Source organism: Felis catus, chromosome B3, assembly GCF_018350175.1.
Source record: "Felis catus isolate Fca126 chromosome B3, F.catus_Fca126_mat1.0, whole genome shotgun sequence".
NCBI lineage: Eukaryota > Metazoa > Chordata > Mammalia > Carnivora > Felidae > Felis > Felis catus.
Genome location: NC_058373.1, coordinates 32,796,433 through 32,812,940, shown reverse-complemented (window position 1 = coordinate 32,812,940; position 16,508 = coordinate 32,796,433). Strand labels below are relative to the sequence as shown.

At 38.0% G+C, this 16,508-nt stretch overlaps 1 protein-coding gene across 8 annotated transcripts in view; it reads left to right on the top strand.

Annotated features, from left to right (window-relative positions):
• The window catches only part of NEO1 (neogenin 1), a 240,748-nt gene that overhangs the window by 87,097 nt on the left and 137,143 nt on the right, over positions 1-16,508 (top strand). For all 8 annotated transcript variants that reach the window (XM_023255073.2, XM_023255081.2, XM_023255080.2 and 5 more), the window contains exon 5: positions 10,260-10,396. In XM_023255073.2, the coding sequence (XP_023110841.1) occupies positions 10,260-10,396 (137 nt within the window). The remainder of the gene's footprint in view (positions 1-10,259; positions 10,397-16,508) is intronic.

Sequence of the window (16,508 nt, the reverse complement as noted above, 5' to 3'; positions counted from 1 at the left end):
CCTGTCAAAATGGCTAAAATTAACATAAGACAACAGATTTTGGCAAGGATGTGGAGAAGGGGGAACCCTCTTATGCTGTTGGTAGGAATGCAAACTGGTGCAGCCATTCTGGAAAACAGTATGGAGCTTCCCTCAAAAAATTGAAAATAGAACTGCCCTGTGATCTATCTACTACACACTAAATGCACTACTAGGCGTTTACCCAAATGATACAAAAATACTGATTCAGAGGGGCACATGTACCCTGATGTTTATAGCAGCATTATCAACAATAGCCAAATTATGGAAAGAGCCCAAATGTCCATTGATTGATGAATAAAGAAGATGTGGTATACATGCAGTGGAATATTACTCAGCCATCAAAAACAATGAAATCTTGACATTTGCAGTGATCTGGATGGAGCTCGAGAGTTTATGCTAAGTAAAATCAGTCAGAGAAAAGACATATACCGTATGATTTCACTCACATGTGAAACAGATGATCGCGGTATGGGGAGAGAGGGAGGCAAACCATAAAACAGATTCTTTTTTTGTTTGTAATTTTTTTTAATGTTTATTTATTTTTGAGAGAGAGCTGGGAAGGGGCAGAGAGAGAGGGAGACACAGAATCCGAAGCAGGCTCCAGGCTCTGAGCTGTCAGCACAGGGCCTGGCATGGGGCTTAAACTCAAGAACTATGAGATCATGTTCATGTGAGACTTGAGCCAAAGTCAAACACTTAACTGACTGAACCACCCAGGCGCCCCCAAACAGAGTCTTAACTATAGAGAACAAACTGAAGGTTGCTGGAGGAAAGGTGGGTAAGAGATGGGTTAAATGGGTGATGGGTATTAGGAATGCACTTGTTGTGATGAGCAGTGGGTGTTATATGTAAGTGATGAATCACTAAATTCTACTGAAACTAATGTTATGCCATATGTTAACTAAATGGAATTTAAATAAAAACTTGAAACTAACTGCATATTTTTGACCATTAAATTAAATAGAGGCACCTGGGTGGCTCAGTCAGTTGAGCGTCCAACTTCAGCTCAGGTCATGATCTCACAGTCCGTGGGTTCAAGCCCCACGTTGGGCTCTGTGCTGACAGCTCAGAGCTTGGAGCCTACTTTGGGTTCTGTGTCTCCCTCTCTCTCTGCCCCTCCCCTGCTCATGCTGTCTCTCTCTGTCTAAAAAAGAAATAAAAACATTTAAAAAAATTTTAAAAAATTAAATAAATGAAACATTACCATGGTGTTTGTAACTAAGAATTGATGTATTTACTTAATCTTTTGCTCGCATTTGTTTAGATCTAAACCAAACGTAGTATTGAAGGAAGGGTGGGAGAGATGTATCCCATTCATTGAGTTGTTTTATTTTAAAGGGAGAGAATTGAGAAAATATAAATGATAAAGTGTAGAGGAACTGACAGCACAAAGTAATTTAGTAACCATGTAATTTCTGTTTCTGTGCAATGATAGATCAGAACTCAGCTGCAAATGAACAAGTTACAGTTATAAAAATGCTTAATGTTGTTATAATTGACAATAGTAGAAAAATTGGATTACTTAAAAAAAACAAATGGAGGACTTCCATTTCTGGGAAGATGGAATAGATACATTTTTTCCTGTTCTTCCTACTCTAAAAACCCCAGACATTATGTATGAAACAAACATAAGACTCTAAAAGGTGGAGAGGAAGACTGACTGGTTAGAGACCTTGGGACCCAAGTAACACCATGATGGTGACTTCCTTGGGTTTTGTTTTTGTTTTGCGTATCTCAACTTGTGCTGAAGAAGCTTCCAACCTGGAAGTGCCAAGAGGCACATTCAGAATTGCTCTGAACAAAAGTGTACTCTCTCTAGGCAGAGGACCGGGGAAGGTGGTGTCAGTGGACACCACGTGGGAATGGTAATGAGACATTCCTTCTGCCCCCAGCCAGAAGGTAGTACCAGTGAAGGCCTAATGGGGAGCTCTGACTGTTAAGGAATAATGAGGAATCCCTTTCTCCCCTTGGGTATTAAAATGGAGACTGAGGAACCTGTACTTTTGCCTCCCATCTGACAGTAATGAGGTGGTGCCTCCCCCTTCCTCTGCTAGAGCAGTGTCAGAAGAAGCCAGCTAAAGCAAAAGGTTTAGTGACATCCAGAGTCTCACAACAATACCCCAAATATCCAGATTTCAATTTAAAATCACTCATCAGGGGTGCCTGGGTGGCTCAGTCAGTTGGATGTCTCATTTCAGCTTGGGTCATGATATTGTGGCTCATGGGTTCGAGCCCTGCATTGGGCTCTGTGCTGACAACTTGGAGCCTGGGCCTGCTTTGGATTCTGTGTCCTCCTGTCTCTCCGCCCCTCCCCAGCTTGTACTCTGTCTCTCCTTCAAAAGTAGATAAGGATTAAAAACAATTTTTTTTAAAAAAAATCACTCATCATACCAAGAACCAGAAAAATCTCAAACAAGAAGAGACAATAGATGCTAACACTGAGATGGCAGGTTTTAGAATTATCTGTTGGATTTTAAACCAGTCACCATAAAAATGCTCCAATAAGCAATTACGAACACATTTGAAACAAGTGAAAAAATAGAGGATCTCCAGAAAGGTGCACCTGGGTGGCTCAGCTGGTGAAGTGTCTGACTCTTGATATCGGTTCAGGTCGTGATCTTGTGGTGGTGGGATCGAGCCCTGAGTTGGGCTCTGTGCTGAGCATGGAGCCTGCTTGTGATTCTCTCTGCCCCTCCCCCACTCAATGGCACAGGCATGCATGCCCTCTCTTTCTCTCCAAATAAACTTAAAAAAAAGAGTATCTTAGCAAATACATAGAAAAGTCTCCTCAAATAAATAGTTTTAAGGAACCTAGTGGAAATTTTTGACCCGAGACATTAAAAAAAAAAAAAAATTAAAAACTCAGTGGATGACCTCAGCAGCAAACTGGATGGGACAGAGGAAAGAATCCTTGAACTACAAAAAAAGAAGATGCAATGATCAGCATTAGGGCTGAAACAGGGGGTGCTACTACAGATCCTGCAGGGATCAAAGTGATAATAAGGGAACGCTATGAGCAACTATACAGAAGTAAATTTGACAACTTATGCAAAATAAACTGTTTGCTCAAAAACACAACCTACCACATCTAGCCCAATATGAAACAGATAATTTGAATAGGTCTCTGTTAAGGAGGTTGACTTTGTAATTTTAAAACTCCCAAAAAAGAGGGGCACCTGGATGGCTCAGTCGATTAAATGTCTGACTCATGATTTTGGCTCAGGTCATGATCTCACAGTTCATGAGTTCAAGCCCCATTGTCAGGCTTTGTGCTTTATCGGCACAGAGCCTGCTTGGAATTGTGTCTCCCTCTGTCTCTGCCCCTTCGCCACCCATGGTCTCTCTCTTTCTCTCTCTCTCTCTCTCTCTCTCTCTCTCTCTCTCTCTCTCTCTCTCTCTCTCTCTCTCTCAGAATAAACAAGTTAGAAAAAAAGGCTCTCCAAAAAGAAGTCTCCAGGCCCACGTAGTTTCACTGGAGAATTCTAATGTTTAAAGAAGAATTAACACCACTTTTACACAATCTCTCCAGAAACTAGAAGAGAAGGAATTGGGGGTGTCTAGGTGGCTTAATTGGTTAAGCGTCTGACTCTTGGTTTCAGCTTAGGTCATGATCTCATGGTTGGGATTGAGCCCTGCATCATGCAATGTGCTGACAGCATGAAGCGTACTTGGGATTCTCTCTCCCTGCTTATCCATGCTCGCTCGCTCGCTCGCTCTCTCTCTCTCTCTCTCAAAAAAAAAAAACACTTTAAAAAAGAAGGAATTGAAGCTAGTATCACTCTGATACCAAAACCAGACAAAGATAGTACAAAAAAGAAAACTGCAGGCCAATATACCCCATGAATATAAACATAAAAATTCTTATTTTGTTTATCCTTTCTTTTTCTTCCAAATTTTTATTTACATTCTAGTTAGTTAACATACAGTGCAATATTGGTTTCAGGAGTAGAATGCAGTGATTCATCACTTACATACAACACCCAGTGCTCATCATAACAAGTATCCTCCTTATTACCCATCACCCATCTAACCCACCCCCACCCATCTTCCTCGGTTTGTTCTCTATCTTTGAGTCTCTTCTAGTTTGTTTATCTTTCTCTCCACCTAAGTGTTCATTGATGAATGAATGGATAAAGAAGTGTGTGTGTGTGTGTGTATACACACACATTGTGTATAGATATAGATATATATACACACACATTGTATATATACATTGTATATATACAATGTGTGTGTATATATATATATAGATATAGATAGATACACACACATTGTATATATACATTGTATATATACAATGTGTGTGTGTGTGTGTGTGTATATATATATAGATATAGATAGATACACACACATTGTATATATACATTGTATATACATTGTATATATACAATGTGTGTATACATTGTATATACATTGTATATATACAATGTGTGTGTGTGTGTATCTATATCTATATACACAGTGGAATATTATTTAGTTATAGAATGAAATCTTGCATTTGCAACGACATGGATGGAGCTAGAGAGTATGATGCTAAGGGAAATAAGTCAGAGATAAATACTGGATGATCTCATGTAATTTAAGAAATAAAACAAATGAGCAAAGGTAAAAAAAGAAAAAGGACCAAGAAACACGGTCTTAACTATAGAGAACAAGATGATGGTTACCACATGGGAAGTGGGGGTGGAGGGGGGAATAGGTGAAATAAGTGATGGGGATTAAAGAGCACAATTATCATGATGGGGAAAAAAAGAATCTAGGTTAGAAAACAGAGATTAGGCACCGGGAAACTAGAGTGGGTAAAAAGACCCAAGCAGCAGAGGGAAAAGCCAAGCTAGGGGAAGCCAGGTATGTTTTGAGAAGGGCAATCTAAAGTCATTGAAGAAAAGAGATAACCTGTACTGCTCTTAATTTCTCTCCTTCGAGACTGCCCTAATGTCAAGGTTCATTGAAGAAGAATTAAGACAGCTTTAGTCCTTGAGAACAAGGAGGAGAAATGGAGAACATTCCTGGCCACTGGGAACAAACTGGATGGCCGTCCTTCAGAAATGGAGGAAAATTGCCCAAGATGATCTGGGCTCTTTGTAATGAACAAATGCACAGAGATAAGTTTATACAAAGGAGTTTGAATTTTTGGAAGTCTTGTTTATGTAGTGATTCTAAGCATATAAGTGTATATCTTTCCATTGAAAAATATTTTTGTAGAAAAAAATCAATTGTATTTCTGTACACTAGCGATGACTATGTGAACACTGAAGTTACAGATATAATAGCATTTACAGTCACTCACAAAAAAATTGAAATATTTAGGTATGAATCTAACAAAACTTGTTAGATTTGTGTACGAAAAACTGTGAAATGCTAATGAAAGATATTGAAGATCTAAATAAATAGACCTATGGTGTCTTGGGATTGGAAGAGTCAGTATTAAAGATGTCAGTTCTTTTCAAGTTGACACACAGGTTAACTCAATTCCTGTCAAAATCCCAGCAAGATCTTTTGTAAATGCAGACAAGATTATTCTAAAATTTATATGGAAAAGCAAAGGAACTGGAATAAGTAACAGGTTTTTTGTTTGTTTTTAAGTGAGAAGAATCAGTCTACCTGATTTCAGGACTTACGATACAACTACAGTGATCAAGGCTGTATGGTGTTGTGGGGAGATAGTCACGCGTGTCATCGGGACAGAATAGAGAATCCAGATGTAGACCCAAACAAAAATGGCCAACTAATTTTTGACAAAGATGTAAAAGTAGATCAATGGAAGAAAGATAGCCTTTTCAACAGTTGCTGCTGGAGCAGTTGGTCACCCATCCATAGACAAAAAAATTGAACCTCAACCCGTGTCTCACACCTCATACATAAAATTAACTCATGGACCCAAATGTGAGATGCAAAATGAAAGTTGAGAAAAGAAATACAGGAGAAAACCAGGATCTAGGGCTAGGCAAAAAGTTACTAGATTTAACACCCAGTATGCTTTTTTGAAAATTGGATTTCATCAAAATTAAAAACTTTTGCTGTGCAAAATACCCTGTGAAGAGGATGAAAATATAAGCTACAGAGTGGAAGAAAATATTTGCAAATCGCATCTTCAACAAAGGACTAGTATCTAAAAAGTATAAAGGTCTTTCAAACTTAACGGTACCAAAGCATATTATCCCCATAGAAATAGACAAAACATGAATAAATGTTTCACTAGAGAATATATGCAGATGGCATATAAGCACAAGAGAAGTTGTTTAACATCATTAGCCATTAGGGAAGTGCAAATTAAAATCACAGTAAGATATTGCTGTGTATCTATCAGAATAGCTAAACTTTTTAAAAAGTGACAGCATCAGATGCTGTCAAGGATGTGGAGAACGGGATCACTCTGACAGTGCTGGTAGGAATGTGAAAATGGTAGGAACTCTGAAAAACTGGCAGTTTCTTTAAAAGCCTAACATTGCAAGTGTAGTGTGACCTAACATTTACACTCTTGGGCATTTATCACATAGAAATGAACTTAATGTTCACACAAAAGCCTGTATATGTGTACTTAGAGCAGCTTTATCCATAATAGCCTCAAACTAGAAACAACCCAGATGTCCTTGATTGAGTGAACAGTTAAAACAAACGGTGGTATATCCATACTGGGGAATTATTGCTGAGCAATAAAAGGAACGAACCACTGATACGTGCAACAACTTGGATGAATCTCTGGGGAATTATGCTGAGTGAGAAAAGCCAATCCCCAAAGGTTATATACTGTATGATACTGTTTATATTACATTCTTCTTGAAGTGACAAAATTACTGAAAGGGAGGAGAACAGATCAGTGGTTGCCAGGGGGTAATGAAGAGATGGGAATAGGAGGGAAGAGAGTGCGGCTGTAAATGGCTGTAGAAGTGTCAGTATCCCAGTTGTGGTGGTGTATTCTACAATGTTAGCCCTGGGAGAAACTGGGTGAAGGGTACACGGGATCTTTGATCTCTCTTATTATTTCTTAGAATGCAGTTACCTTATAGTAAAAAGTTGAATGAAAAAAGCTGGAAGAGAATAAATTTTGTGCCAGAAAGCATATAAGACTTAGCTTTCACCTACCTTTCCTTTTTTTGCTGTTTTAAAGGAAGAGACATCTAAGAAGTCTTTTTGTGCTCTGCATCTTACTACCTTCCATTTTTCTCCAGCACTTTCATGAATCCTCTTTTCAAAATTTTCCCTGTCCACTGACTCCTTCTCTTTTGCCTGTGAAAAGGCTTAGCTCTCTCTCACTGAAATAACAACACACACACACACAAAACAAATTAAGCACATTTCCTTTTGCTTTCTCCTTCTCACACACTCTACCCTAACCTTAAGAATCTTCCTTGACATTTGTCTCTTCCTCAGCTTCTGTCTCTAATTCTCTCTCTCTCCCTCTGTCTGCACCTTCCCTACTCACTTGTTCTCTCTCTCTCAAAGATCTGTTGCGGTACCTCCTAACTATCTCTGAAAGCCATCCGTGTTGCTGCCACCTTATTCTAAGCTACTGTCAACTGTCACCTCAGTTACTCCAGTGGTCTCCTGTTCTTCCCATACTTACTCTGGCCTCATTCCAGATACATCTTCACACTCTGGCCAGAGTGATCTTTTCAAAGCTCAGATCTCATAACATCATTGTCAACCCCCTACCCATTTATTCGTGTATGTATGTATGTATGTATGTATGTATGTATTTTTTTATTCATTGTTTTTAGACTAAGGACTCAAATTATTAAAATGGCTTTCAAAACCTTGTGTGGTCTGGCTCCATTCTCCTCTTTCTTTTTTTTCTCTCTTAAACCAGGCCACACTAGTTATTTTTAGATCCCCAAATACAGTGTAGTCCTTTCTGCCACTGTTCCTTTGCATATGCTAGTCCTTCCTTCTGAAATCTTTTTCTCCTTTTCATTATTGATTAGCTCCTCCTCATTTTTCTGATCTCAGTCCAAAGGTTACTTTGGTCAGAATATTTCTTTATTTCTAATTTCCTGGTAGGTTCTTTTGGTATGCCATTTTGTGGAATTCTCATCTTTTATGTGTGTCTTTCCCACTGAGTTGCATGGGTGCACTCTTGTGTTTTTGCTCACTGCTACATCCCCAGCTACTACCTGACACAGAGGCACGCCAACAAGTGTTTGCCAAATGAGCAGGTATATCCCTCTCCTTACCTTCTCTTGCATCGTTTCTAAGAGTGGTCAATACTTTTTGTTTTCTCTTTACCTCTGTTATTATTGCCCATAGTTTATCTTCTTTCTCTTTAATTCTGGACCATTACAGTGATTTTACAATCAAACTTTCTTCTTCTAGTTTTTTCCCCTTCCTCTTCTTCACTAAATTATGTGATTTATCTGCTTAAAAGCCTTTTCCTTGGCCAAAAAAAAAAAAAAGTATTCTTAGCACACTAAGCTCGCTTAGATTGACCCCGACTACCCAGGGACACACACACATACTCCCTTTGTCCAGCAGCACTCAGTCTAACTTGGGTTCAGTGACCAGGCATAAACTTCTCACATACTGTTCCTTTTGCTTGTATCTCTGAATTTTGGAGTTCTAAAGACTTGATTGCCATCTTACGGTAAGCCAGTATATCATCGTGTGAACAAGTTAAGTGAATTCTACCAGGCTAATGGACATTCTTCCTCCCAGGCTTCTTTTAAGGGAGTAAAATCAATTCCATTAAGAAAGATTACAATCTGTAGTGATACTCAGTTATGGCAAATATGAGGCAAAACAAGTATCAGGAGTATTTTTTAGCATAACTGTTAGATATAAATTACTGTCAGTTCAAAAGTCCCACACCAACTAGTATTTCAAGTTATGTTCAACTGGGTATCACATGTATATATTGCTGAATTTCCACTCGTGAATGTTGTTTTCCATTTCTTAAGATTAATAGCGATTTTATCTAAGGGTGAAATAGAGGATTTTAATTTTTGTGAATTTTTTCCTATTTTTTGAGGCATGGAATGCCTTTCTGTCTTATCCTACTAGTCCGTGCTCTGTTTCATGATATGTTGTATTGCTTCCCTATCTCATCACCTTAAATTGGGATTTGAGGGCATAATAGGGATGTTTCACATTGGAAGGCCGCCTGACAAGGTTTAGTTGTGACCTTGCAGGGTATTTCTTAGAGAAGTCGCCAGACCTCATTCTGGTTTTCCTCTTTCTTTGTTCAGAAACTTAATCTTGTTTATCAAATTCAGGAAGACTAATTACTCAGGCTAAAAGTGTACTGACATTTAAGCCAGAATAGCACTTTACTTAGGTTGAGAATTATAATTGTAGCACAGAATAAATAGTCATTTCCTCTATTTTTTGCACAGCAGGAATTTTATATGAAAAGCCAAATTATAATCAGAACATTTTTCGTTGAACATAGATACAGATAGGAAATGTGACAGTACTAAAATTTGAGAGAAAAAAATTTGCCTATGAAAACCAGGTTAGACATAGAACCTCAAAATAAAAATAAAATTACAACTCTACAAACTCTCCAAATCAACTAAACTTGTTTACTTTGTAAAAATTTGATGAAAATATTGATTTGTGATTTCTTCCTCAATGTTATAGGATTATTTTACTTTTTCTTCAAATATTCCTTTAAAAGATTTAAATCACTCTGTAGATTTGGATTATAGTGGGCAGCATCCTCGTTGATAAATGGCATGATAGCCGATTCTCACCCGGCAACCACACCCAGGGAGCTGTTCCCTGGCAACCGTGTTCCCTCCCTTCCCTGCCCTTTTTCCTCCCCTTCCCAGCCAAGCCACCACAGGAAACTTTCAGTAGGCACTGTGGCCCCATGACTTTATGTCTCCGATCTGACATTTACCCTCTCCATTAGTGCTCTCAGTGTGGCGTGCTATAGTGGAGTGACTCTTAGATTGATTCCAGACTTTAAAATTACATAATTTGTGGAAAAACTGGGTAGAGTCGGGAGGCCCGGATGGACTATGAGGAGTGGAATTGGTTACAAAAGTGGTCTGCTTTTTAGAATAATTAGAAGTGTTGGAGATAATTCATTGTAACATTTTGGTTTGTATTTGTGATATTTATGCATTTAAATATGAGCAAAGCAAATTGGACTAAATTATATTCTGCTAATTTTATGTTAGTCTCAGTCCTTATGTAGCCATATGAATAACCTGTTTAAGTGTTTTCTCTGTTTTATGTGGAAAGTTTCTCAGGTATTATTTTCCTAGCTCTGAAATGTATCAATATTTTTTATACAGCTCTGAAAAATTGGCGTTGCTGGCAGGTGGTAGTCTGGAGATCAGTGATGTCACTGAGGATGATGCGGGGACTTACTTTTGTATAGCTGATAATGGGAATGAGACCATTGAAGCTCAAGCAGAGCTTACAGTACAAGGTATGTAACCATTTCTTGTATAAATAAATTCTGTGTACTGTATGGGTTTGCTGATTATTTAACATCAAAGTGAAAGAGGCAATATAGGATAGAGTTAAAACCCTGAGCTTTAAGCCAGATTGCTTAGGTTCATACTATAGGAAATTTGCTTAACTTCTCTGGCCCTCATTTACCTCATCTGTAAAATGGAGATGATAAGAGCACTCACCCCACTGAGGTTGTTTTAAGGATTAAAAGAGTTCGTGTTTGTAAACCTCCTGGCCTATGTGACTAGAATACGGTAAGAGCTCAGTTACTGTTATTATCTGTAGTACTAGTAGTAGTGTGGGGAATGCTGTGTTCTGGGGCATCTGGAAGGTTCAGTTCACTCTTCTTGTCACAGAGACTTCTTGTACTCTGATCTAGATCTTGTACTCTGATCTGATCTTGTACTCTGATCTAATACTTTATCTCCTAAGTATTGGTGTTCCCTCCTTTTAGGAGAATAGATCACCCAGGACGGAATGCTCTGTGACTCTCAGTGTAACATGGTCGTCTCTCCGATGATTTGATGATGTATTTCTTTCTGTTCAACTAATGTTGGTCATCACAGCATCTCCTCTTACAGGTTCTCTGATTTAGAAGTCAGAGAAAATGAACATGACATGTGCACATAATCTCTTCTTTATCCTATCTCCCTTGCCTTTCCTCCATATTAAAATGCACCCTCAGAGAAATATTTGCTCTCTCCTATGATTTGTCTATACCCTCATTTATCTTGTTTTTTTCTTTTTTTTTTTTAATTTATTTCTGAGACAGAGACAGAGCATGAGCAGGAGAGGGACAGAGAGAGAGGGAGACACAGAATCAGAAGCAGGCTCCAGGCTCTGAGCTGTCAGCACAGAGCCCAACGCGGGGCTCGAACTCACAAACCGTGAGATCATGACCTGAGCCCAAGTCGGTCGCTCAACCGACTGAGCCACCCAGGCGCCCCTCATTTATCTTGTTTCAAATAAAAATTTTTAAGGACTTTTCTAGTACTTTCAGGAAAATTTACCATTGTTTGGATATGTAGAGGTATGTATTGGTTCATGATATTCGTTATTACCTTGTCTCAAATTGTATCATATTTGATAAAATACTTCCTGATCTGTGGTTTGGGGTTGTCTCACATTTTTATTAAAGTTTCTCTTGGTACACTGGTGGGTTTTAGAGTAGGAATCACAATAGTCACATTTATACTCCCAGCAGTCATGGAGGACTCAAATTTGTTTTGTTCTCATCCAACATGGGGCTCAAACTCATGACCCCAAAATCAAGAGCCGCATGCTCTTCTGACTGAGCCAGTCACGCACCCCTCAAGTTTGTTTTTGATAGGAATTGGAGAATAGATTGCTTGGGATCTTATGCTGACAAAGGCACAGAATGTTTATGTTCTCTGTTGCTATTGTGGGTGGATTCGTAATCTCTGAAAATCAAAAGAGCAATCCTTAGACTATAACTATTACAGTTATTTACATAACTTTTGCCTCAGTTGAGCTCAGCCATTGTTCTTAGCTAGGTGGAAGGTTGGCTATGACCAGTTGTAGAATGACCAGTTTATTTCTTTACCTCTATGTGGGTGGGATCATACAAGTAGAATATTAGTGAACTCCATCTTATTTGGCCCCTGTGCCTCCCTTAGTAGATGTTTTCTCTTTTTGTTTTTACCATTAATCAGATTCTTGGCCTAACACTCTCTTCCATTTCCTACCTGTGCCTCAGTTTCCTCTACTGTGAAGTACCTTGTCGTTAACCTCACATTGTGAGGCATGGTGTTCACCATACATGTCAGTTCCATTTGTCCATGTGGTTATTTTCTCCTTTTTAACTTTTATTCATTGTATGGAATCAAGTTAGGACTCTTCCTGTTAACTTAATTAACTATATTTTTTTAGTTATAATACATACATCTTATGTATGTATTATACATAATACATGGTGTTATGTACATAATACATATATGTAAACATATTTGGTATGTTTGTACCAAGTTCCATCTGATTATCTGTGCCTATAGAAAGTACCTTTTAAATGAGTACACTCTAGGGGCGCCTGGGTGGCGCAGTCGGTTAAGCGTCCGACTTCAGCCAGGTCACGATCTCGCAGTCCATGAGTTCGAGCCCCGCGTCGGGCTTTGGGCTGATGACTCAGAGCCTGGAGCCTGTTTCCGATTCTGTGTCTCCCTCTCTCTCTGCTCCTCCCCCGTTCATGCTCTGTCTCTCTCTGTCCCAAAAATAAATAAACGTTGAAAAAAAAAATTTAAATGAGTACACTCTAGAAAACTGAGAAAAGAATAAGAGTGAGGAAACCTAGGTGTTAAAAATTGTCACAGACCTTCTCTAATCAAAACAGCATGGTAGGGGCGCCTGGGTGGCGCAGTCGGTTAAGCGTCCGACTTCAGCCAGGTCACGATCTTGCGGTCTGTGAGTTCGAGCCCCGCGTCAGGCTCTGGGCTGATGGCTCAGAGCCTGGAGCCTGTTTCTGATTCTGTGTCTCCCTCTCTCTCTGCCCCTCCCCCGTTCATGCTCTGTCTCTCTCTGTCCCAAAAATAAATAAACGTTGAAAAAAAAAATTAAAAAAAAAAAAAAAACAGCATGGTATTGGCCCAAGGGAAGTCAACCAAAAGGAATAAAATCTAGCTGTTACAAGTGAATACAGAACTTAAAAATATTATCAAAGTGGGAATTCAGTTCAGAGGGAAAATCTTTTATTTACTAAAGGGTATTGGTATAATAGATTTTCAAGTAGGAGACTATAAAATCGGATCTGTACTTCAGACCAAAGGTCAGAATGTGAAAAAGTGAAGATTATATGGGTTCGTGTTTATATTATCTCTGCTGGAAAAGACCATCTCAGGAAAAACAGAAAATAGGATGTCAAGCAAAAACTGACACATTTTGACAATGTACACATTTTTAAAGAAGTTATGTAGAAGAGCCCCTGTAAATAAAGGCTAAATGCAAATGGTAAACTAGGAGAAAATAGTGTAACACATAACTGAGAAAGGGTCAGAATTCTGAAAATGCAGTTTTCAGAAAATGATTTTATTTTTAATTTTTTTAATGTTTAAATGTTTATTTTTGAGAGAGTGTGCGAGCAAGAGCAAGGGAGGGGCAGAGAGAGAGGAGACAGAATTCCAAGCAGATTCCACACTGTCAGCACAGAGCTCAGTGTGGGGCTTGAACCCACGAACCATGAGATCATGACTTGAGCTGAAATCAAGAGTTGGTCGCTTAACCGACTGAGTCACCCAGGTGCCCCTGGAAAATGATTAAAAAAAAGAAAGAAAGAACCTAAGGAAAATTGGTAAAGAATATGAACAGGCAGTTCACAAAGAGGAGTTTATCAGCCTATTGCATTTCTTCATGAGCAGATAGGAAAAATTAAAAGATACCATTTTCCACAATGATTATATTGGCAGAAACTGAAAAGATTTTGACCTCCACAGCATGTGGTGTGGTGTTCAGAGTTGAAAATTATTAGTGAAAGCGTCTCAACAGTACAGAATACTGTTGTACAGTAATACGAGCATTACCTCCTTGGTACTAGATAATTGTATTCCTCAATGAAATTTAAGATTGAATTAGCTTTTTGATACCCTTACTATAGGGAACAACCAAATTCATTTATTAACCACGCCTTATCAATTGTCCACCAGCTCTTTCTCTTCCTCCCCAGCCTCACTTGGAGAGGATGTATAAGGTTCTATGTCAGGTCACTTCACTTCTTGCCTACTATTGATAAAACATCCTGTATGCTAACTTCTCTTTTTCTACCATAGTTTCAGATCGGCTTGAGGCTAATAGTTGTCCTAATTCCTGACTCACAGAATCTTTGAGCATAAGAAAATGGTGGTGGTTTTATGCCACTACGTTTTGGGCTATGCAGCATTAGTAACTTGGGAAAGTTCATTATTATTTTTTAAAAGGCTAGAATCAAAGGAAAAGTATATCAGAGATAACCCAGAACTAAAAATTTTGACCAAACCAAGTGTGGTGGTAGAATAACATATACCATTTGATGGAGAATTATTGGAAAAGACTAACCAAGAATTGAAAATAAGCATGATAAATATATTTCAGAAGATTAGAAAGATATTAGCAATATATTTGACATTGATAGGATACTGCAACAAACAAATGAGTAATTTTTTTTGTTTTTTTTGTTTTTGTTTTTGTTTTTGTTTTTTAAAGATTTTGTTTTTAAGCAATCTCTACACCCATCGTGGGGCTCGAACTCACAACCCTGAAGTCAAGAGTCATATACTCTACTGACTGAGCCAGCCAGATGCCCCTAAACTGTTTTTTTTTAATAAGTGCCTGTGAAACAGTTACTAAAATGCGCCACATATTGAGCATAGACTAAATCTTAACAAATTTTAGAGAATTGAAAGTCTATAGATTTGACTACTGTAGAATTAAGTTTGGAACTAATTACAAACAAAGTAACTTTAAAAAATGGTAACTTGAAGATCTGCTAGTGTTTGGGCCTTAAGTGAATCACTTTGAAATAATCCATGAGTCAGGAAAGAAATGATGAAAATAGAAAACAGTTTGATGAAACAGTGGAGGTGTGACCTATCAAAACTTATGGGATACTTACAAGACATTTATAACCTAAGTACAGGTATTAGAAGAGAAGAAAGACTGAAAAATCAGTGACTTAAATATCCACCTCAAAAAGCTAAAAAAAAAAAAAAATAGCAAACTTAACCCAAAGGAAATAGAAGAAGGGAAGTAATGGCAAGAGCAAAATTAATAATATAGGAAAAACCATTCAAAATGGAGAGTTTCAACAAAGCCAAAAGTTGGTTCCTTGTAAAGCATAAAAACACTGATAGACACCTGACAAGACTTAAATACAAGTCTTGACAAAGGTCTTTATTTAGACCAAGAGTGTGCAAAACTACAGCTTACAAACCAGATCTGCCCAACTGCTTGTTTTTGTATAATAATAGCTAAAAATAGTTTATACAGTTTTAAATGGTTGAAACAGGATATTTAGTGATATATGAAAATTTTATGAAATATGATTTTATTGTCCATAAATAAAGTTTTGTTTGGTATACAGTCACATTCATTTGCATACTGACTATGGCTGTTTTTAATGGATTTGAGTAGTTGTGACACAGACCACATCACCCACAGATTCTAAAATACTATCTGGTCCTTTTCAGAAAAAGTTTAAACTCTCGATGTGTACTCTGTAAACTCTTACAGATCAACAAGGTAAACAGGTAAACAAAGACAGAGAAACCAGTAAAAAATCAGCAAAAGACTTGAATGGCTACCTCACAGATCTTCGGGTGGTTATTAAACATTTGCAAAAGTGGTTTATTATCATTAGTTTTCTGATATATGCAAATAAAAGCTACAGTGAGATACTATTGTACTCCAGAGTGGTTAAAATTAAAGAGATTAACAACAGGAGGTGTTGGTAAGGATGAAGAACACACTGATGTAGTGTTATTAGGACTATGCATTGATGTAATCATTTTAGAATACTGTTTGGCAGAATCTACTGAAATTGCACACAAACATATTTTACGATATGATGGTGGTATTCCTAGGAGTATACTTAACAGAAATGTATAAATATATGCATCAAAAAAACACATGATAATGTTCTCATCAGCTTTATTCACAGTAAATAAAAACTGGGAATAATTACAACATCCATCAACAGTAGAAAAGATAAGTAGTATTTTTAATCCTACAGTGGCATATTATCATTGACAGACCACTGCTACATTCAGCAACATGGATAAATCTCACAAATACCATTGAAAGAAGGAAACAAGGCACAAAAGAACACATACTGTATGATTCCATTTATTTTTTTTTATTTATTTTTTTACATTTATTCATTTTTGAGAGACCGAGACAGAGCACAAGCGGGAGAGGGGCAGAGAGAGAGGGAGACACAGAATCCGAAGCAGGCACCAGGCTCCGAGCTGTCAGCACAGAGCCCGATGCAGGGCTCAAACTCACAAACTGTGAGATCATGACCTGAGCCAAAGTTGGATGCTGAGCCACCCAGGCGCCCCATTTTTACAAAGTTCAAAAATAGGCAAAACTAGTCAGAAATTAGG